Source organism: Mus pahari, chromosome 2 (genome assembly GCF_900095145.1).
Source record: "Mus pahari chromosome 2, PAHARI_EIJ_v1.1, whole genome shotgun sequence".
Classification (NCBI taxonomy): domain Eukaryota; kingdom Metazoa; phylum Chordata; class Mammalia; order Rodentia; family Muridae; genus Mus; species Mus pahari.
In genome coordinates this window covers 131,708,462-131,729,857 of record NC_034591.1, presented here as the reverse complement: position 1 = coordinate 131,729,857, position 21,396 = coordinate 131,708,462, and the positions used below count along the sequence as shown (strand labels likewise).

The 21,396-nt window shown below is 43.5% G+C and overlaps 1 protein-coding gene and 1 pseudogene across 6 annotated transcripts in view; one reads left to right on the top strand and one right to left on the bottom strand.

The window, feature by feature from the left end:
- Tmcc1 (transmembrane and coiled-coil domain family 1) overlaps positions 1 to 14,718 on the top strand; it is a 114,089-nt gene extending 99,371 nt beyond the window's left edge. For 5 of the 6 annotated variants that reach the window (XM_029535636.1, XM_021190649.2, XM_029535638.1 and 2 more), the window contains 2 exons: positions 8,864 to 8,999; positions 11,803 to 12,859. In XM_029535636.1, the coding sequence (XP_029391496.1) occupies positions 8,864 to 8,999; positions 11,803 to 12,117 (451 nt within the window). In that variant the 3' untranslated portion in view covers positions 12,118 to 12,859. Of the gene's footprint in view, positions 1 to 8,863; positions 9,000 to 11,802 lie in introns of all 6 variants that reach the window. The other variant, XM_021190650.2, reaches the window with a different exon arrangement.
- Positions 14,719 to 19,543: 4,825 nt separating this feature from the next.
- LOC110317314 lies at positions 19,544 to 20,225 on the bottom strand (annotated as a pseudogene).
- Between the last annotated feature and the right edge of the window lie 1,171 nt (positions 20,226 to 21,396).

The window sequence follows — 21,396 nt, the reverse complement described above, 5'->3', positions numbered from 1 at the left end:
GTCTTGGCTGTCCTNGAACTCAGAGATCCGCCTGCCTCTGCCTCCCAAGTGCTGGGATTAAAGGTGTGTGCCACAACTGCCCGGCGGGGAGGTTTTTTTGTTTGGTGAGTTGGCTGTCTGGCTTTTCAGAACAGAGTTTCTTTGTATAGCTCTGGCTGTCCTTAAACTCGCTCTGTTTGTACTGGGCTGGCTCGAACTCATAAATCTACCTGCCTCTGCCTCTCAAGTTGCTGGGAATAAATAAAGTCATGTACCACCTCACTAGACCAGTGTGGTTTGTTTGTTTGCTTTTAATTTGCTGAAGGTTGACAGCAAAACCAAGACTTTATCTCACCTAAAATCCAGTGTTCTATAACAGCACAAGTTTTTTTTCAGTCTCAATCCTGGTATCTGTGATTGAATGACCATTGTAATTTTGAGAAGCACTGATGACTGCTTTGGATGTGCTAGCAGGCTTTTCACAGGTTAAAGTAAGTGTGTGTGTGTGTGTGTGTGTGTGTGTGTGTGTGTGTGTGTGTGTGTTTATTAAAAGGTAAGTCGCTATTCTGAGTATATTATAGAATTCTGTGAAAGCTAATACAACAAAAGCTAATACAACAGTGTAGGTAGTGAAATCTCCTTGAGACCCTGGAGCCATCTTCCCCTTCCAGAGTCATTCTCATCAGTGCCACCACTTGCTTCCAAGCTTCCACTGTGTTCTGCCCCTGTGAACTGGAGATAGTTTGCTTAATTCTGCCAATAATCAGATATTCCAGTGCCTGTCTCACCCACACACTTGTGCCTGACAGGCTGGGCAGCCATGATAGCAAAGCCTACATCTGTGCTCCACTTCACCCTTTGAAAGGAATTAGATATGAGTCTTTGAGCTTTGCACCAGACTTTTTTTTTTTTTTTTTTAAGTATTTTTCATGTGCATTGGTATTTTGCTTGCATGTCTGTCTGGTTTTTTTTTTTTTTGGGGGGGGGGTCAACTCTTCTGGAACTGGAGTTACAGACAGTTGTGATGTGCCATATGGGTGCTGGGAATTGAACTCTGGTCCTTTGGAAGAGTAGTCACTGTTCTTAACCACTGAGCCATCTCTCCAACCCCTATCTAGGACTTTAAATTATGAGTGAGATCCGTGAGGAGAAAGGAATGAGGTTTAATAAAGTTTTAAGTGATGAGAGCCCTGTGGACTTCATATTTCCTTATCAAGGTCCCTTTGTCATCTCTCTAAAGTGTTAGTATAGGTTTGCTAGTGGCTCCTGAGTTCAAAGGGCTACTCAGAGAAGGGGCTTCTGTGTGTAGTTGAACCTGATGATGCATGCACTGAGGCCAGAAGAGACAAGCGGTTTTACCATGTCACCCAGGAAATCGCTTCACATGCATGTAGTTACCAGTAGCAACTGTGAGGACTGGGCTTGTTCCCCGAGTGGGTATATTGGTTAACAGACTGGTGAAGGGTAGGCTCAGCTATAGCAAATGCACTGACAGTACGACAGATAGAAAGCTCTCCTGTAGAACTGCCTGTGTTTGCTGCTGGTGTGAGCAGTGTTGTATAGAGTGGACAGGGGTGTTGATGAGCAGTAGTGCAATTTTAAAAGCTTCTATTTTGAGGAGATTGCTATGCTTTGGAACCAGCTTCTGAGAATGTTGGTATTAAGCCCAAGGATATTCTATACCACACTGAGTCACAAGAAGAAAGGTAGAGGGAGAAGCAGTATCACATGCAGTAGAACATTGAGTAACTTGGCTGACCCAGTCAGGCCAGGCTCTCCTAAACTATGTTATGTAACTTTTATTCGCCTGATGTAATTGGCATCTCAGGCTGGCTTTGGCTCACTCTGTAGTGAGGATTGCTTGCACTACTGAATACGCTCACCCTTTCAAGCTCTTTCTGAATTCTTGACTGGTAGGTTCAGCTCAGCTGTTCTGGCTCCAGCTCCTCTCCAAACTTACTAATTCAATCTAACTTCTCGCTTGGGCACTGACTAAATTGCTCTGCTTGGCCTCATACTAACTGACAATCTGTTCTAATCTTAGCTCCTCCTCATTCTCTGGCTCATCCTGTTTTCACCAGTGTCTAGCTTGTTCTCTCTTCAACCTATCTGTAAAACATTCCCTTCTCTTTCTCTTCTGCACTGTTCGCTCCTATGTTGACTCTCTTACCTCTCGCTTCTCCTGAGAGTTGGGCATACCCTATTCTGTCAAATCTTTCTCTGATTTGTCACTTTGACTGTCACTCAATTAGATATCACTTAAAAAACATGAGTGTTTCCTTCTAAAAACTAACTTAACGTTCATTATGTGGGATTAAAGGTGTATACTAAGGGCATGTCTGTATTCCAGCCAGAGGGATAAAGGTGGGTGCTAAGACTGACTCACAACACAACTGGAAACAGGTTTTTCAAGTACATAACACAATCTCAGAGTTCACAGTGTGATCAGTATTTCAATCTAACTATGTAAGTGGTTGTTTAAGCATGGTTTTACTGTCATTGGATATGTTCACATGTAGTTGTTTTAAACCCCTTTCAACTGTTAATCAACTGAAAATTGATCAGCATCTCTAGAGTTGTGGGCTGTACTTAAACAATAACTTTGAAATAGAAGCCAAGATTATTGGAATCAGGTTAGCCTTTTGCTTTAAAGTCTGTGGGGGGTGGGTGTCTAGTTCAGAGATATTCTTATAAAAGGTAAGGTACAAAGAGATTCCCAGGTGTGTTCTTCCTAGCTTAGTCATTAAAGAGTTATAGAGGAGGAGAATGGAAGGAGAAAAGAAATTAATAATACCTATTAATTAAATCATCAGACCTGGACAAGCTTTCCAGTTCTGATACTTCTAAATTACATGGCCTTGAGTAGATCATACAATTCATTTGAGCTTCAGTTTCTCTGCCTATGCAAAGTGATATTTATTTAAAAGTGTTATAACCGTTATTAAATGAGATGAAAAGAGGAAGGGGGAATCATGTACATGGAAACATCTTAGTAGGGTGCTTGATTTAGAGTAGAATTCAGTGTTGAGGGTTTAGATGAATGGTAAAATACATACTTAGCATACTTGAGGTCCCAAAACCAGTTAACATCAATACCAGAAGCACACACATCACCATGCTAGGAGTTCAATAAACGACTGTGTTTTCCAGGTATATCAAGAATTGTTACACAGTTGGCATTGCCTGATATCCAAATCGCCAGAATCCCTATGTAGATTTCATTCCCAATGTTCTTTAGGCACCTCTTATCTTTGTATTAAGAAAATGAATTGTGGGGCTGGTGAGATGGCTCAGTGGGTAAGAGCACTTACTGCTCTTCCAAAGGTCAGAGTTCAACTCCCAGCAACCACATGGTGGCTCATAACCATCCACCACAAGATCTGACTCCCTCTTCTGGAGTGTCTGAAGACAGCTACAGTGTACTTACATATAGTAAATAAATAAATAAATAAATCTTTGAAGAAAAAAAAGAAAGAAAGAAAGAAAATGAATTGTTTAAATTCTTAAGGGACTAATATTATGCTCTGCTCTCCTTTTTGAGACAAGTCTCACTAGGTAGACTAGCCTGGCTGAAATTCTCAGTTGTCCTGCTTCAGTTGTGCAAGTGCTAGGGTTACGAGTAGTTCACTGTTGCCTAGCCTCCTCATGTACTTGAGCACAGTGAAGTCATAAGACATATACCAAATTATCCACCTCCCCAGCAGAGGCTGCAGTTGTTCACATTCCCGCCTTTCATATTCCATACTCAGCTGACTCTCCCTTCTGGTCAAACCTTGTCAGAGACTACCTGTGTGTCCCAGATGCATTTGGGACATGGTACAGGAGTGTGCTCCCAAGATTGCCTGCTTGTGTGTGTCAGTTCATGTGTCTCAGAAACTGCTCCACAAACCTTATCAGACATCTGCTATACTGACCTCTTGTCTAACCAAAAAAGCCCCACAGGTGGCTCCAAATATTTGAGCCACACCCAAAAAAGCTTTAGATTGAAGTTCCCAGCTTAGGCATTTACCTAGTTTCTTTTTCATCAGGAATTTAACCCAGAAGAATCTCTGGTTTATCTTTGATCAAGGAAGATGCTGTGTTGCCCAGTCCAGAGACCAAGAACATTTACTTCCAAGATCAGTAGTTATTTATGGATTACTTACCTCTACAGAATCTGGACATGGCCAATGCATTATAAGTACAGCAGTTTTTATTTCCAGCAAGGGATGATTTCAGCCTGCTTTAAAAATCAAGCAGCACACAAGAAGTAGAGGCAGGCAGATCTCTGAGTTTGAAGCCAGCCTAGTCTACAGAGTAAGTTTCAGAACAGCCAGGACTGCAGAGAAAGCCTGTCTCAAAAAAAAAAAAAAAAATAGTGTTTTGGTTTCCTCTTTGCTAATAGCAAAAATGAAACCATGTTTAGATGTCTAGAGTCCCTTTGAATTGATGTGATTTAGGAAAGACCTTTGAGCAAAATTTCTCAAAGTGACGTTCTTTGTCCAAGCAGAATTGAAAGAAATGACCTGCTGGAGTCATACATAGTACTTAGAGACCCAACCATCACAGCTGTCAAAAAAAAAGCATGCCTACTCAGCTGGCAACTGGGGACTAGATCTCCTTAAAGGGATTTTTTTGGTTTTATAAACACATATGTGAAAGGCACAGTTCACCTTCCTCTTCCCTCCTACCTACCCTTTGGTAGGCTGTGGATATTTAGTGAGAAGTTGGAGCCGTTCTCTGAATTCCCTTTTCCCTATTATAATTTAGACAAGAAAACAGACAAATCATATTAGTAATGGTCTTTTGCCATATAGATCTTATATTTGGTTAGTAATGGGGTGGGGACAGAGAGACAACAGATAAAACATCTGTAAAAACCTGAGGAGCTGGGCAGTGGTGGCACACACCTTTAATCCCAGCTTTTGGGAGGCAGAGGCAGATTTCTGAGTTTGAGGCCAGCCTGGTCTACAGAGTGAGTTCCAGGACAGCCAGGGCTACACAGAAAAACCCTGTCTCGAAAAAAAAAAAAAAAAAAAAAATCCCGAGGCATGGCAAGGTGGGTCAGACCCTTGCCCACCTCACTAACAAAAGAATTTAAAGAAACTTTAAGGAGTTCCTGAGCCTCCTATTTCCTTACTTGTGGAATTGAGGAGGGAATGAAGGTGTTAGTGAAAACAGCTTTGTAAATTTCAGTGCTTGGAGGCAGACCCTGCTGTGAGGATAGTTAACCTTTCTGTTACTGTCAGGTGCCAGCAGTTGGAAGTTTTGGTGCTCATGATGAATAAGTAGATTAAATGGGATCTTGAATTCCCCCACACTCACTCCCCCTCCAAAGAGAATACCACAGCATTTCTGCTGGACTCTTCTGGCTAGCTTGTTTCAGACCAGAACCTTAGCTGAGGCTGTGTCAGTAAACATGTTAGTGCAAGTGCTGTGGATTGGGCCTTAGTAATTGAATGGTCAGGTCAGGGAGCTAGCTGATGGAGTGTACCTTTCCTTTGTTGTACAGACTTTGAATTTGATTAGTAACACAGGAAAAGAATACAGACAATAAAATAAATCTAAAAACAGGAAGTAGGAGTATGAATAAAGTTCAGCGACAGCTGCCTGAAGTCCAGTGGAAAATGCAGGTCAAGTGTGTTTTCATACTTGTTTATGACAGTAATCTTGCTCTGTAGCCCAGTCTAGCCTCAGTCATGATCCTCCTGCCTCAGCCTTCCCCAAGGTGTGCAACACACACCTAGCTTGGGAAAGGTTTTTTGTTTTTGTTTTTGTTTTCTAATAAAGCAATGATCTGAGCAAGAGATCTGCATTCCAAGACACCAACCGAGCAGCCAAACTCTCTAGCAGTCTGCAATGCCCTCTGTGGTTTAAGAACTTTCCTCCCTGATGCTTCCTGCAGATTAGAGGTGTTTCTATGCTAACAAGCACCTGTTTTGCCTGGTGGCACACAGCCTTTAATCCTAGCACTTGGGAGGCAGAGGCAGGCAGATTTCTGAGTTTGAGGCCAGCCTGGTCTACAAAGTGAGTTCTAGGACAGTCAGGGCTATACAGAGAAACCCTGTCTCGAAAAACCAAAAAAAAAAAAACAAACTGGCCTTCCTCCTGGGAACATTCTCTGTTTTCATTTTGTAGCTTCTGAGGCAGACTCCAGCCCTTACATATGCCATATATGATAGTTTGAATAGAATGCCCACAATAGAAGTGTGTTTGAATACTTGAATGGCAGGGAATGGCAGTATTTAAAGGTGTGACTTTGTTGAAATAGGTGTAGCCTTGTTGGAGGAAGAGTGTCACTGTCAGGGTGGATAATGAGACCCTCCTCCTAACCAATGAGACCCTCCTTCTAACCACGTGGAGCCAGTATTCTGTTTTTTGTTTTTGTTTTTGTTTTTTAATAAGGGCTGCCTTAATCATGATTTCTCTTCACAGCAATGGAAACCCAGACTAAGATACTTATGGTTTTATTACTGTGAAGAGACACCATGACCAAGGCAACTCTTATAAAGGAAAACATTTAATTGGGACTGGCTTATAGGCTCACAGGTTAAGTCTATTATTGTCATGGTGGGAAGCATGGTGACATGCAGGCAGACATGATACTAAAGGAGGAGCTGAGAGTTCTACATTCTGATCTGCAGACAATAAAAGTGAATGCCATATCTCACCTAACTTGAGCATATATGAGATCAAAAGCCTACCTCCACAGTGACACACCTCCTTCAACAAAGCCACACCTACTTCAACAGGGCCAAGATTCCAAATAGTGCCACTCCCTGGCCCAAGTATATTCAAACCACCACATCCCATTCCCTGGCCCCCATAGGCTGGTTCAAACACATGAGTCTATGAAGGCCATACCTACCCATAGCATAATAAGCAATATAGTTAGTCCAACTTCTAAAGTCCCCATAGTCTATAGCAGTCTCAACAATGTTAAATGTCCGAAATTCAAAGTCTCTTCTGAGATTCATTCAATCTCTTAACTATAATCCCCAAAGCAAGATAGAAAACCAGCTGGTCAAACTCCAAATTCTGCATCTCCATGTCTGATATCAAAATAGTCTTCAGATCTCCAACTTCTTTTTCATCCCGTTGACTGCAACAAACTTCTCCTGGGCTGGTTCCACTCCCTGTTACCAGCTTTCCTCAGCAGATATCCTATGATTCTAGCATCTTGAACATCTTGGGGTCTCCAAGGTAACTTCAGTGTTACAGCTTCTTGTTGCAATATCTGGGATCTAGACATGATCTTCTGGGGTCCTCCAAAGGGATGGCGTCACTTCTCCAGCTCTGCTCTCTGTAGCACTGTGGACTCTGGTTGACTCCACCCCACTGCTGCTGCTGTTCTTGGTGATCATCCTATGGTACTGGCGTCTCTAGGATACTGGGGTCTTCCACTGCAAGTAGGTCTCACTAATAACCTCTCATAGGCTCTCTTCATGATGCCAAGCCAAACTTCTTTGCATGACCCCTTCAGAACTAGGCTGTCAACTGCACCTGCACCTTCACCAGTGGCCTTCCTTAGCCTCTCACAATGCCAAGCCTCAGCTCTTCTCCATGACCCCTTCATACCTTCAAAACCAGTACCACTAGGATGACTCTTATCCATTACTGAGTCCAGCTGCAGCACAAAGTACAGCCTTGACTATCTCTGGAACACAACTTCTTTGTGCTCTCAGAAAACACTTCCCAGAAGATTTCACCTCAGTGATACTGGTCTCTTAATCACTGCTAATTTCTTAGCTCCAGCTAACCAGTATGAATTGTCCAAGTAGTTCCTTTTATTTTTAACTCAAAAGCCAGAGCTGCATGGTTGAAGCTTCTGAGTTCTCCTTGCTGGAGCTAGAACATAGCCCCCTTTTTCTATTACATTATCATCAGCTTTCTGTTTTCCAACTCCTTAACTGCCTAAACTTGGCTGTCCTGGAACTTGCTCTGTAGAATGACCTTGAACGCAGAGATCTACATAGCTCTGTCTGCTGAATTCTGGGATTAAAAGTGTGTACCACCATGCCTGGCCTAAACTTTTCATTATCACTGTTCCTCAAGATCTGGATCAAAAGGTTGTGTCTTCCATCCTCAAGATCTGAATCACAAGTGCACTCCTCCATTTCTAGATTATAGTTCATTCCATATTAAAAGTACAAACTATTCCTTGTTCAACTGTAAACACAAACAAATAAGCGTAACTGGGTGATCACAGCTCCCTTATTCTCTTTATCTCCTTGAACACAGGATTCAGCTCCATTTTTCTTTCTGGTGTCCCTTAATTTTACTTGAACCATACATTTTATATTTTTCCTTTTTTAAGCTTGCTATGCTTAATCAAAGTGTTCTTCATGAGACTAAACCAGAGAATAAAGTCTCTGTTGGGCTTTTTTTTTTTTTTAAGATTTCCTTTGCCAATGTAATTAATATAAATCTCTATACCTTAGCCTCAGGTAGATTCTTCAAATATGGGCAAAAAGCTGTCACATTCTTCAGAATACTACAGAAATAGTCTCTAGGCCACATACTGAAATTCTTCTCCGCTGAAACCTCTTGGGCCAGGTCTGGACAGTTCAAATCACTCTCAGCAACAAAGTCATCCCAATGAGATTTCCTTCATGAGTTTCTGCTGCTTCCATACTCAGAGCAGAATAAGAACTGCTTCAGCATCACAGGTGTACAGAGCTAACCAGGGCTGTGGAGAAAACTGGAAAGTCATGATGCTGTAGGATGGCTTTGTGACAGCTACCTTTCTGGAGACTGAAAGCTACAACTGCTGGCACACAGTAGTCTGGGCTTGCTCAAGCTCTGGGCTTCTGTTTTCTTTTATAGAAAGGATTTAGGGATTGATCTAAATTATATCAAGGAGGATGCAGAATGTTTAAAACTCCAACCTTACTTCCTTTCTTAGATGTGAGCGACTAGAAGAACAACTGAATGACCTGACAGAGCTCCACCAGAATGAGATCCTGAACTTAAAGCAGGAGTTGGCCAGCATGGAAGAGAAAATCGCCTATCAGTCATATGAACGGGCCCGGGATATCCAGGTTAGTATGAACAATAAGTAAGAAACAAGAAAGGAAGAAAATGGGCAAAGACAGGAGTCTGGAGAGTCAAGAAAAGTTCCTATCAGTTGCAACACACCTGCCTTGACCCAGTAAAGTCCATGCCATTTGAGGAGGTATAGCTCTAGACACTGGCAGATGTCTTAGGGACAGAGCAGTCTCTGTCTGAGAAAAACTAGACCATCTCATCATTGGTTGCTGCCCTGGAGCTGTTCAGACAATGCTCCTGGCCATCTTGCGTATCTTCTGCTTCTGTGTAAAGGGCTTTTGTCCCTACTCTGTAACAGGTGGCACATTGCATGGCTTGTGAGAATCCTCCATTGTTTGTTTGTAAGTTTGTGAGAAATCCTAGCAGTGAATTTGAAGGTAAACAGTTGATTTCATTTCTCTGTGGAGAGAAGTGAAATATCAGGGTTTCTCTGATTTCTATGGAGATTCTCTCAGAGGTCATGGTGGGGTTTTTTAGATTTTTGTTTGTTTGTTTGTTTTTCTTTCTTTTTTCTTTTTTTTAGTTCTTTTTTTCTTTCTTGTTCTCTTTTTTTGTTTGTTTTTATGGTGGGTTTTATGAGGCACATTGAAAGAAGCTAGTAGTGTGTAGAAGAGGAACTTGTAGAACACCCACTCATAGGAATCAAGGTACTGTCCTGACTGTTTGCCCAGCTGACATCTTTATGTTCTGGAATTCTATTTACATTTTTTTCATCCCAAGTTAATTCTGGAGTGAGTAGCATCCATTATCCATTCTTGAGCTAGCTACAGCCTGAAGCTATCTGAACCTTACCTTACAACCTAGGAAACCAAAAGCCATTGAACTCAAGGCTGAAAAAAAATCTCATGGTTGCAACCACTAGTTGTCTTGGGAGGATGTCTGTCATGACTAGGGGAGAAGGTTTGTTTTCCTGAGTGGTAGAATGCAGTTTACATAGGGCCTTAGGGAGAGCAGGTCACTTTAATGCCCTCTGTAGAGTATGATCCTAGTGTCTATCCATCTCAGAGACTGACCTGAAAAGGAATTGTGCCCTCCTTACAGCAGGGTCACAGTTCTCTTTCTCCAATCATGGATCCTTTTTGATCTAAAAACATCAGGTAATGTGTTAGTGAAGCACACTACATCATTGTTAGAGTGGAAAAAAATCAGAAAAAAAAAATCCTTCAGAGGGACTTTACTGGTAAAGTGTGAAATACCTATACTATGAAATGTTGCATAGTAAGTAGCTAAATAATAATAATAATAATAATAATAATAATAATAATAATAATAATAAGCTAGAGCTGGGAAGATGGCTCAATTGGCAAAGTATTTGATTCATAAGTTCAGATTCCCATAGCCCTCATAAAAAGTCAGACGTGAGAGCCAGCTAGAAGGCACAACATATAAAGGGTGCTTACCGTGTAAGCTTGACAAATGAGTTCAACCCTCAGAGCCTGGTAAAGGTGGAAGGCAGGAACCAATCCAATCCTCAGATTTGTCCTTTAAACTCTATCTACACTTATGCCATGGCACACCCACACATATGCAAACACACACATACTATAACAACAACAATAATAATAATAATAATGTAAAGCCAGGCATAGTGTCATCATCATCATCATCATAATGTAAAGCCAGGCATAGTGTCATGCACTTGTAATCCCAGCAATGGCAAGATGAAACAGGCAAATCCTTGGCGCTTACTGGTCAGCTTGTCTATCCTACGTGGCAAAGTTGCAGCTAGTGAGAGACCCTGTCAGAAACAAATAGTGAAAGGTACCTGAGGACCAACAGCCACAATTGTCTTCTGACCTTCACATGAACGTGCACCCATGTCCATGTGCATATCTATACATGCAAGAATAAGGTGGATCCATGTATTTTGGACACGGTGTGATCAAGACCCACTATTAAGCAAAAAGAGAAAAGAAAAGAGGAGAGGAGAGGAGAGGAGAGGAGAGGAGAGGAGAGGAGAAAGGAAGTAAGTTATGGATGAATTCAAGTAGAATACTGTACATATTATGGTAGGAAATGCCTGTAATAACCCTGTGCTAGGCAAATTCACATGTACAGTTAAATACAGGTAAAGGATAAACATCCCAGTCTGACGGTGCTACCACAGCAGCAGGGACTAGAACTGAGAACACTGAGAGGCTGTGTTCAGAGTCAAACACGTGGATATGTCTTGTGTACCTTAGACTTACAATTTCTAAAAGGATAAAACCCATACAATTGAGATCTTCTCATTAAAATGTTCTAGGCCACTCAGGAATGATGGCTCATACCTATGATCTCAGCATTCAGGAGATGGAGGCAAAAGAGTCAGAAGTTCTAGGTCATCTCCCCTATATAGAGAACATATAAGAGACTCTTGTCTTTTTTGTTTTGGTTTGTTTTGTTTTTCAAGACAGGGTTTCTCTGTATAGCTCTAGCTGTCCTGGAAATCACTGTGTAGACCAGGATGGCCTCGAACTCAGAAATCTGCCTGCCTCTGCCTCCCAAGTGCTGGGATTAAAGGCATGCGCCATCACGCCTGGCAAGACTCTTGTCTTAAATAAATAAATTAAGTAAGTAAATTCTAGGCAAAATAAATCCAAGTATGTCCCCTGCTCCCCATAGTTGTTCTCCTAGGAGTGTAGTAGACAGGATGGGAATAGTGTCACCTGCGAGTGCTGTGCATCTGGCTTTTCATATCCAGGGCTTGTAGCTGTTTGAAATCCTTGTCATGGCTCAGGATACATCCTGGCTCCAGGGCGTGTCCAGCTGTACTTCTGAGAATAGAAGCCTAATCATCCCCTGTCTGGCCCACAGGAGGCTCTGGAGGCCTGTCAAACCCGAATTTCCAAGATGGAGCTGCAGCAGCAACAGCAGCAGGTGGTGCAACTGGAAGGGCTGGAGAATGCCACTGCCCGAAACCTTCTGGGCAAACTCATCAATATCCTCCTTGCTGTCATGGCAGTCCTCTTGGTGTTTGTGTCAACAGTAGCCAACTGTGTGGTCCCTCTCATGAAGACACGCAACAGGACGTTCAGCACTTTATTCCTAGTGGCTTTCATTGCCTTTCTTTGGAAGCACTGGGATGCCCTCTTCAGCTACGTGGACCGGCTCTTCTCACCCCCCAGATGATGCTGGCATGGAACGCAGTGCTCTTCACCGTCTGGCGAGTGCATGCCGAGAGCTAGACAGCAGCATTACCCACTCTGAAGTTTTCTACAAGAGAGTTGAGTGAATCTGTTTACATTTAGAATAATGTTTTTTTCTTCAAGAGACACAATTGCAATAGTATTTTTTAGATTTTATCCAAGAAGTTTTTTGGGCAAAAATCTTGGATCATTTTTATGTAGCATGATTTTCCTTGGGATGCAAATCTGAAACAGTCCTTTAACATGAACAATCTGCAGCACACTGAAGGGCATTCTGAATTGAAGCTTGGAGAACTGCACTAAACCCACTAAACAGATGCAAAAACCTGACCAGGCCCAACACCCACCCTGCCTGGCCCCTCTCCTCATCCAGACTAACTCTACTGTGAAATCCCACCACATTCCAGGTTGGAATTTTAGATTCAGGGTGGATTTTTCCCTGCCATGGAAGAACGCAGGCACCTCCCTAGCTTTCTCACGCTAACCCTGAAGTATGATCACTTCTGAACCTGCTCCTTTCTTAACTGCCGGGATTGGAAGCAAGAGCATCAAGCCCATAGGATGACTGCGCAATCCTGTTCAGTATTGTGAAGTAGCCCTTAATCCTAACTTTTAAGCAAAATCCCTTGGCCGCACTTTTAAGGTTTGGTTGTTTTTTATATATGTGTGTGTATAGTTACCAACTTAAAAATAAAAAATCCGAACAACATACTTGAAGAATGTAATACTCAAACTCTCAGTGCTTCCTTATAATTTCTAATAGAATTTTTTATTATTGTTATTATTATTGGGGTTTTTTTTTTTTTGGCTGGTTGGTTGGTTGGTCGGGTTTTTTTGGGGGGGGGTGGAGGGGACTGGGTTGGAAGGGTCTTTTATTTTTTTTTCTCTGAAATAAAGCAGTGCTGTTTTCAAATGAAGCCGTGTGGATATTTCGGCGTGCTGCTCCCTGTTGTCTGGAAACAGTTGAGTTGGAGCCTGTTGCCAGTGCCACCCTCTGTCACCTGTGGCTGCCCTGGCTCTCTGGTCTCTATCACCACACAGCACCATCTCCCCAGCTTGGCTTGGTTAGAATGGTGAGGGGTTTACAGAGTAAGGGGACAAGACTACACAGATTAGCGTGGTAGGACTGGATTTTGTTTTCCCTCCAAGTAAATGTTCACCCTGTGACCTTGGGCTGGGATTCTCTTTAGGAAGAAAGGCTACTACTATGTTATGAGAGTCAAAAATTACTCCTTGTGTTTGCTTAATTTATTGTTTTAACACCCCCTAACTGCCGAAACCAAAGTGATATGGAGTCGTCTCGTCTGCATTCTGCCTCAGTCACTAACTTCAAAGCTTTATTCTGTCTGCCTGCGAGGATCCATGGAAGATGATTCCCCAAAAAAGCAGAAAAGGAAATGTCAGGTTAGAAGGACCCAAGTTCTAGTTGCACACGTTTGCAAGCTTCCTACTAACCCAGACTGACTTACACTAACCTAACTGCTCAGTGGCTATCTAGAGACACTTTAGGAAGGTAAACTGAGCTTGATCCTCACCCTGTAGCCAGTTCCATCACTCAAGTAGAGCCTGAATCAACCTTCAGAGCCTGGTTAATCTCATATCATTAGAGGTCAAATGCCATTTCTAGTGGCCTCTCTGTGTGCCCACATGATGCAAAGGGGTCATGTACTATGCCCTGGACAAAGAAGTATGTTTTGCCTATGTCCCCATACCAGGACATTCTTTCAGAACTAGGGTGGTATTGCCCTGTCTGTTGGAAAGGATGGTTTACATAGCAGCTCCAGCCTCCTCTTGCTTTGGCCAGCTGACCTTCTCACTTTGATAGTTTAACTCAGGTACCCAGTCTTCATCCCAGATGCTTGTTCACCTCATAATGAGCACCTAGAGCAAGGACCAAAAGAAAAAAACGAATTAAAACCAATGCATATTCATGCCAAAACAAATGGTCCCCAAGCCTGTTTAAAAGGTTAACTTTACCTGAAAATATTGCAGCAGCTTCATGCAAGAGTGCCACAGGACACTATGACCTTGCTGGGCTAGCATTTGTTGCCATAATCTAGTTGCTCTGGTATAGAAGAGAACCCCATGGGGCTGTGGGAGAGACAATTCAGTGGCAGCCCACTGGCTTCTCTACCGGTTCCACAGGAACCCTATCCCCTACTCCTACCCCACCTCCACCCACAAATGCCACTGTGATCCATAAGCTGAAGTTTCTAATTGCCTAAAGGCAGTTTCTGTTGTCTGGAGCTTCAGAGAGACAGACAGACCTGCACTAATTCCCCTTCTTCCTCCAACACACTGTCTTGAGGCCAGGCCAGGCCCTGTCATGGCTTCTTGCTGTCTTACCCCTGCTCGCTCACCAGGCCCACAGTCGCCTGCACTCAGTTTGTACCACATCTGTTATCCTGCCCACCTGTACTTTTGCTGCCCATCCCTGTTGCCTTTGAGTTTCTTGGAATTGTGGCTGTCCTTGGAATCTCTTTTCTATTCACAGCCCTTCTATAGCCTTGCTCTGATGGTTTAGCACTTGATCTGAGAGAAGCTTGCCCATAATTTCATGCTTCTTTTCCTTAAAAAATAAAAATTAAAAAAAAAACAAACAACAACAACAACAAAAAACAAAATCCCACTAAAGTGAAGCGTTTCCTGATTCCCTTGTCCATGCTGGTGCCTAGCCCGGGTGAGTGAGGCTGGCTGTGTTGGCCTGGGTGACTTGTGGTTGTACAGTTGGATCCATCGCTGATGGTGTTTCTTTAGCCCCATCCCAATTGGCCTAAAACATTTGTCACCAGAACGGTGGGGAAACGCCTTCCTTGCCAGGACTGTCTGACAGTGAGCATGCTTTGGTGTGGTCTTGACTGCATTTGGTTTTGTTTCTGAACTTGTGTTCTAAGGTACTCAGTGAATCCTGGATTCTGAGTAAGTTCCAGGGTTCTGGCCTTGAAGCCTTGGACTATACACATTTCAAACAAAACCAAATGCTGTCTTCGACAAGCCAGCACAGGCAAAGTGATGGTTCCCACAGCACCCCCAATAAAACTGGGATTTTGAATGTGGCTCTACAAGTTAAACATTTCTGTGTGTTGTCTATGCTAGGTGATGCCCTCAAAAGGGACTGACTACTAGACTGTAAGTGTGTTTTATACAAGTGTGTAAGACTAAGACTCACATGCACGAATCAAAGAGTAAAGAGACGATACTTGTGAACGTGTGAACGTTAACACTGTAGTTGCTAGATCTTAAGCTGCTAATTGTTGAGAGAGAATTCAGTTATGTGCTGTCTGGATGCTGTGCCTTCTCAGCAGCACTTTTGCTGTACATACAATGGAAATAAAGACCTCAGCTAGAAACCTGCCAATTGACTCGGCTTTGTTTTGTTTTTTTTATTTGTGCATACCCCATTTCCAGTGCAGATGCATGTATCTGGAAATTTTGGTTGTGGGTTGGAATGGGAGAGAGGGGGAGAGATTGTCACACAAGTATTTTAAAACTATACCTGGCAACCAGAAAGTTGTCACAGCCTCCACAGGCTGTAACATCATCATTCCAGGTGGCACATCCCCCGTGATTCCTTTAGGCTGGTAGGTAAGATTATGCTTTAAGGGCTGGGAAAACAGCTCAGTTGGCAAACTGCTTGCTGCACAAGCACAAGGACCTATGTCTGGACCCCCAGCCTCCCCAGTCAGATGTGCTCCTGTGCATCTGTAATTTCGGTGCTGGAGAGAGGGGAAGAGACCCATTCCTGGTGGGTTAGAATCCGGGGCCTTGCTCATGCTGTGCAAGCCCTCAACCACTGAGTCACATCCCAGCCCCAGAATATTTTGTTGTGGTGGTGGTTTGCTGACATTATGTGTTTGTACACTTGTTATGGTGCACATGTAGAGATCAGAAGACAGCTTACAGAAATTGGCGCTCTCCTGCACCATTTTTGTAGGTATCAAATTCAGATAAGGTTTAGTGGCAGTTGCCGGTACCCACTGAGTGGCTCCAGAGACAGTGATTTTCATTAGGACTTTTGCCATAGCTCAGAGGCTCTAGAGTTGTAAAAGGTTCTGGGGCTGGCAAGATGGCTCACCGGGTAAGAGTACTGACTGCTCTTCCAAAGGTCCTGAGTTCAAATCCCAGCAACCACATGGTGGTTCACAACTACCCGTAACAAGATCTGACACCCTCTTCTAGAGTGTCTGAAGACAGTTACAGTGTACTTACATATAATAAATAAATAAATCTTTAAAAAAAAAAAAAGTTGTGAACACAGGACACTCCGCAGGTGGATGACTTGGTCCTGATTTACTAGCCCTGCATATCCTAACCACCTGTGAGCTTGCAGCATCACACCCAGCCTCAACCTGGGGGTTGTGACAGGAAGGGATACCTTTTATGACAGCTTTAAAGATGCTGTGGGCAGAACCGGGTGTGGTGGCGCATGCCTTTAATCCCAGCACTCGGGAGGCTGAGGCAGGCAGATTTCTGAGTTCGAGGCCAGCCTGGTCTACAAAGTGAGTTCCAGGACAGCCAGAGCTATGCAGAGAAACCCTGTCTCAAAAACAAACAAACAAACAAACAAAAAGAACGAAAGCCAGCCAGGTCAACATGGGATACATGAGTCTTGTCTCCGAACAACAACAAAAATAGAACAAAACTTCAGAGTGTGAAACCATCTGAGAAGTTATGATACAGAAAACAGATTGGGGCAGCAGATAAGAGGGTGCCAGCTAGAGCAGTCTGCCTTACCTGAAGGATTCTTTAAACTGTGGGTCAAACTAAATAAGTAGCTGGCACTCTTGTAAGGCCTCATTGCTTAGTCAAGAGCAGCTGACATGGAGGAAGTGCCAGTCCCTGTGATATAGACATTGAAGGTGGGGTTTCATGGCTGTCCAAGTGTGATGGCTCGCATCTGCATTCTCAGCATTCAAATGGTAACTCAAAAGCAGCCTGAATACATAATGATAATCCTTTGTGGAAGGAAGAATAAAACAATAAATGAAGGCTGTGGCTTAGTGCTGGAACACTTGACTAGCGAGACCCTGGGGATCCATAGCCAATACTTAAAAAGCAAAAGTATAGAATGGTAAAAGCCATGGTAGGAGATGAGCATATATGGTCTATGACTGGAAGAGAGATTTGACTCAAGAGCTGAGAGATGCTTATAAAAAGAACCTGAATTCCCTGAAACACACTTTTTAAAAATGCCAAGTGTAGTGGCACACATGTAATCCCAGCACTGTGGAGTGGAAACGGGAGGCTCCCTGGGGCTTGCTGGCCAGACAGTCTCACATACTTGGCAAGCTCCAGGCCAGTGAGAAGTCATCAAAATAGAAGGTTGAATAGCACCTGAGGAACAACACGTGGGGCAGATGGCCATGTGGTGCATGCGCTCGCACATAATTCTCAGTAGAAAAGGTGGCAAAGGTTATGAATAAATGGTTCACAGAAAAAAAAAGATGCAATAAGTATTCCAGAAAAAAAAAAAAAAAAAGATTAGCTTCCTATACAATCTGTATGAAGTGAAAACAGCCAGTTGGGGAACTATTGATTCCCATTTGTGTTGAGAAATGTTTTATTTATACAAATACATAAATGAATAGAAGCTCCGTGTTACACTGCTCCCAGCTGTTGTTTGAGGAGAACTGGTAAAGGATTTCCATGATTGGCACGTATATGGGTCTTTCTGTACCAAACTTTTTAAAGGTGGATTTTCAGTGATGCCTGTGGGGGGGGGGGAGGGGTATGTGCAAGTAAGTTCAGAGCCAAAAGCCACAGTGGCCAGAAAAGGGCATCGGGTCACTGAGGACTGAAGTGACAGGCAGTTGTGGGTGCTGGGGCAGATCTGGTGTCCTTGGTGAGAGCAGTGTGTACTCTTACCTTCCAAGCCCTCTAGGGCCAAACATGAGGTTTTCTAAGAGAGCATGTTTCTTTTGTGTCAAACTTTCAAGACAGGGTTTCACTGTGCATCCTAGGTGAGACAGTCCAGCTGGCTGTGAAGGACCCAACTTCGGGCCTGCTGAGTGCCCTAAGACAAGTTCAGAACTGCACCTCAGAGCTGCTGAGCTGTGGCAAAAGTCTGAGTGAAAAATGATAAACTCAGGACCTATGAGTGCAGGCACCTGCCACTAAGGAAAGAAAGCACTGAGTCCCACACAGTGCCCTGTGACTGCCACATGTGCACAATGGCAAGTGTGCAGATACACACAGAGTATATGAGTAAGCATAAAAACATAGATATACACAAGGCATAAGCAAATATAAGCACACACAGAAAACTGCCCCTTGAGTGCTAGATTATAGGCATCTGCAGAGTGCTAAAGGCCAGCTGGGATGGTAGCTTGGTGACTGACACGGAGCAGGATGCACAAGGCCTTGGGTCCCATCCCCAGTATTGAAAAAGATAAATAAAAATTAAAAACTAAGCCAGGCGGTGGTGGCGCACGCCTTTAATCCCAGCACTTGGAAGGCAGAGGCAGGCGGATTTCTGAGTTCGTGGCCAGCCTGGTCTATAGAGTGAGTTTCAGGACAACCAGGGCTACACAGAGAAACCCTGTCTCGAAAACAAAAAAAAACAAAAACAAAAAACAAAACAAAATAAAATAAAAACTAGACACTGAATGCCATGCTCCAGGTTTATTTACCTGGTCACAAGAGAAGCTATTGAAAGTGTCGAGAAATGGCGCAGCTGTATGTTTAAAGGCAATTACAGCCTTTGAGAAGGAACCAGTAACCAGTTTTTCATGTCATCCAAATGGGAAGTATGGTTGCAAAATGCAGCATGCAGGCTTTGGCCCTGCCCCTTGTGAATACGATATGGAAGGGAGGTGAAATTTTGCAACTTCCTCCTCCTTGCCTTGCAAACAAGGAAGTAACAGTCATCTTAAGAAAACAATTTCACAAGTTTTAAAGATAATGAAACCTTAGCCATCTCAGGCTGGCTTTGGCTCACTCTGTAGTGAGGATTGCTTGCACTCCTGAGCTTCCAGCCTCCTGTCTCCCTGTGCTGGGCTCACAGGTGTCCACTTTTACATCATCTGGTTTTAGAATTCAATTTTTTTTTTTCAAGACAGGCATAGAGGCACACGTTCATAACCCGGCATTCTGGAAGCAGAAACAGATCTCTCTATGAGTTTGAGTCTAGCCTACTCCACATAGCAAATTCCATAGCCAGAATGACACAGTAGGACCATGACTCAAGAATAAAATATAAATAAAAAGATTTTATTTATAATTTTTATTAGATATTTTCTTTTTCTTGCTTGCTTTTTTTTTTTTTTTTGACAACAGCAGACGTTTATTAGGTGGAAAAGGCCCTCAATTTTGTTAAGGGAAGTGGTAACCGGCAAGCCCCGCTGCACAGATGCAAGGAGGCATTCCCATCATGAGCGTTCATGCTCCTCCTTAACCCTTAACTTGCAGGAGCAGCTTCTCGGAGACCAACAATTACATGAAGGTCTTGCAGTATTTTTAGTTCAACTTGGCCAACAATTCTTCCAGTTCGGACCGAGCTTTGAACCTTCCCTTGAAGTCTCCTTCAGTGTGCTCCCTCACTGACAGTCTGACTCCTTCTGGAAGATTGCTTTGGAGTACTTCCAAGAAAATCGCTGCAAATGCAGCACTCAGACCGCTGATCTGAACCTCCCGCTCAGGGGTGGTAAGGACGGAGTCTAGGACCATTTTTTTGTCTTGGTCTGGTAGCCGCATCACTTCTATGGTTTTGGTAGGCATTGCATAACTTTCCTTGACTTTGATGGACAGACGGTTGCGGAGGTGGTGGACATACCGGGCATAACTTTCTGCCAGACTCATGTCATAAGCTGTCAGGTGGATGTTTAAAACCCCATAGTCATAATCTGTCCCCACATTAATGGCTCTCACTTCTACTTTTGCTTTCTTCTTTTTGGGCTCTTGCACTGTCACCGAGTGTCTGTATCTTCCGATGCCATGAGTGGGCTTTGTCTTATAGTGCCGACTGGTCCACAGCATACCACCTGCAGAAAAAATGGGATTCTCTCCCAAACTTCTGAATCTTAGGAGGGAGAAGCCTTGCTTAGAAACAGTATTGGTCCACACGCCAAGCACCTTTCCCAGGGTTCTGCTCATTCTTGACCACAGCAGCTGCTGAGCAAAGCGAAGATCCACCCTAGCAATCTCGCCCCCAGGCTTCTGAAAACATGGCCAGAAAGATATTTTCTTTATTTACATTTCAAATGCTATCCCCCCGAAAGTTCCCTATACCCTCCCCCTGCCCTGCTCCCCTACCCACTCACTCCCACTTCTTGGCCCTGGCATTCCCATGTCCTGGGGCATATAAAGTTTGCAAGACCTAGGGGCCTCTCTTCCCAGTGATAGCCAACTAGGCCATTTTCTGCTACATATACAGCTAGAGACACAAGGTCTGGGGGTACTGGTTAGTTAATATTGTTGTTCCACCTATCATATTTCCCAGACACTATTGAATATGCCAGCAAGATTTTGCTGAAAGGACCCTGATATAGCTGTCTCATGTGAGGCTATGCCAGTGCCTGGCAAATGCAGAAGTGGATGCTCACAGTCATCTATAGGATGAAACACAGGGCCCCCAATGAAGGAGCTAGAGAAAAAGATTTTTAAATTTGATTTTATTTTTAATTGTGTTTGTGTCTGTCTGTTTGTGCACGAGGCACTGATGATAGTGTGTGCTTGTGTGTGTAATGATCATGGAGGCCAGAAGAGGTTTTACAGATGGAGGTGAGGTGGGTATGTATACAAGTGCAGGTGCCCATATGGAGGCCAGCATTCCTTCTCTGAAGCTGGAGTTAGAAGTGGTTGTGAGCCCCTCAAGTGCTGGGAATCGAACTCAGGGCCCTGTGAGAGCAGTACATGTCTCTTAACTGCCAAGCTGAGCGGCTCTCCAGCCCCTCAGTTCTTTTTTTTTTTTTTTTGAATCTTATTTATTTAGAGTCAGGATTTCTCTGTATAGCCCTGGCAGTCCTGGAATTTGCTTTGTAGACCAGGCTAGCCTCACTAGCCTCAAACTCAGAGATCAGCCTGCATCAGCATCTGCATCTGCATCTACATCTCAAGTGCTTAGATTAAAGGCATACATCACCACGCCCATCTCAAGATCCTCAGTTCTGAAAGAAATAAAAGGAAAAAAAAGGAGAAAGGAAAGAAAGAGACAGGGGGAGAAGAATGAAAGGAAGGACTGAAGGAGGGGAAGAAGGAGAGGGAGGGGAGAGAGAGAGAGAGAGAGAGAGAGAGAGAGAGAGAGAGAGAGAGAGGAGAGAGAGAG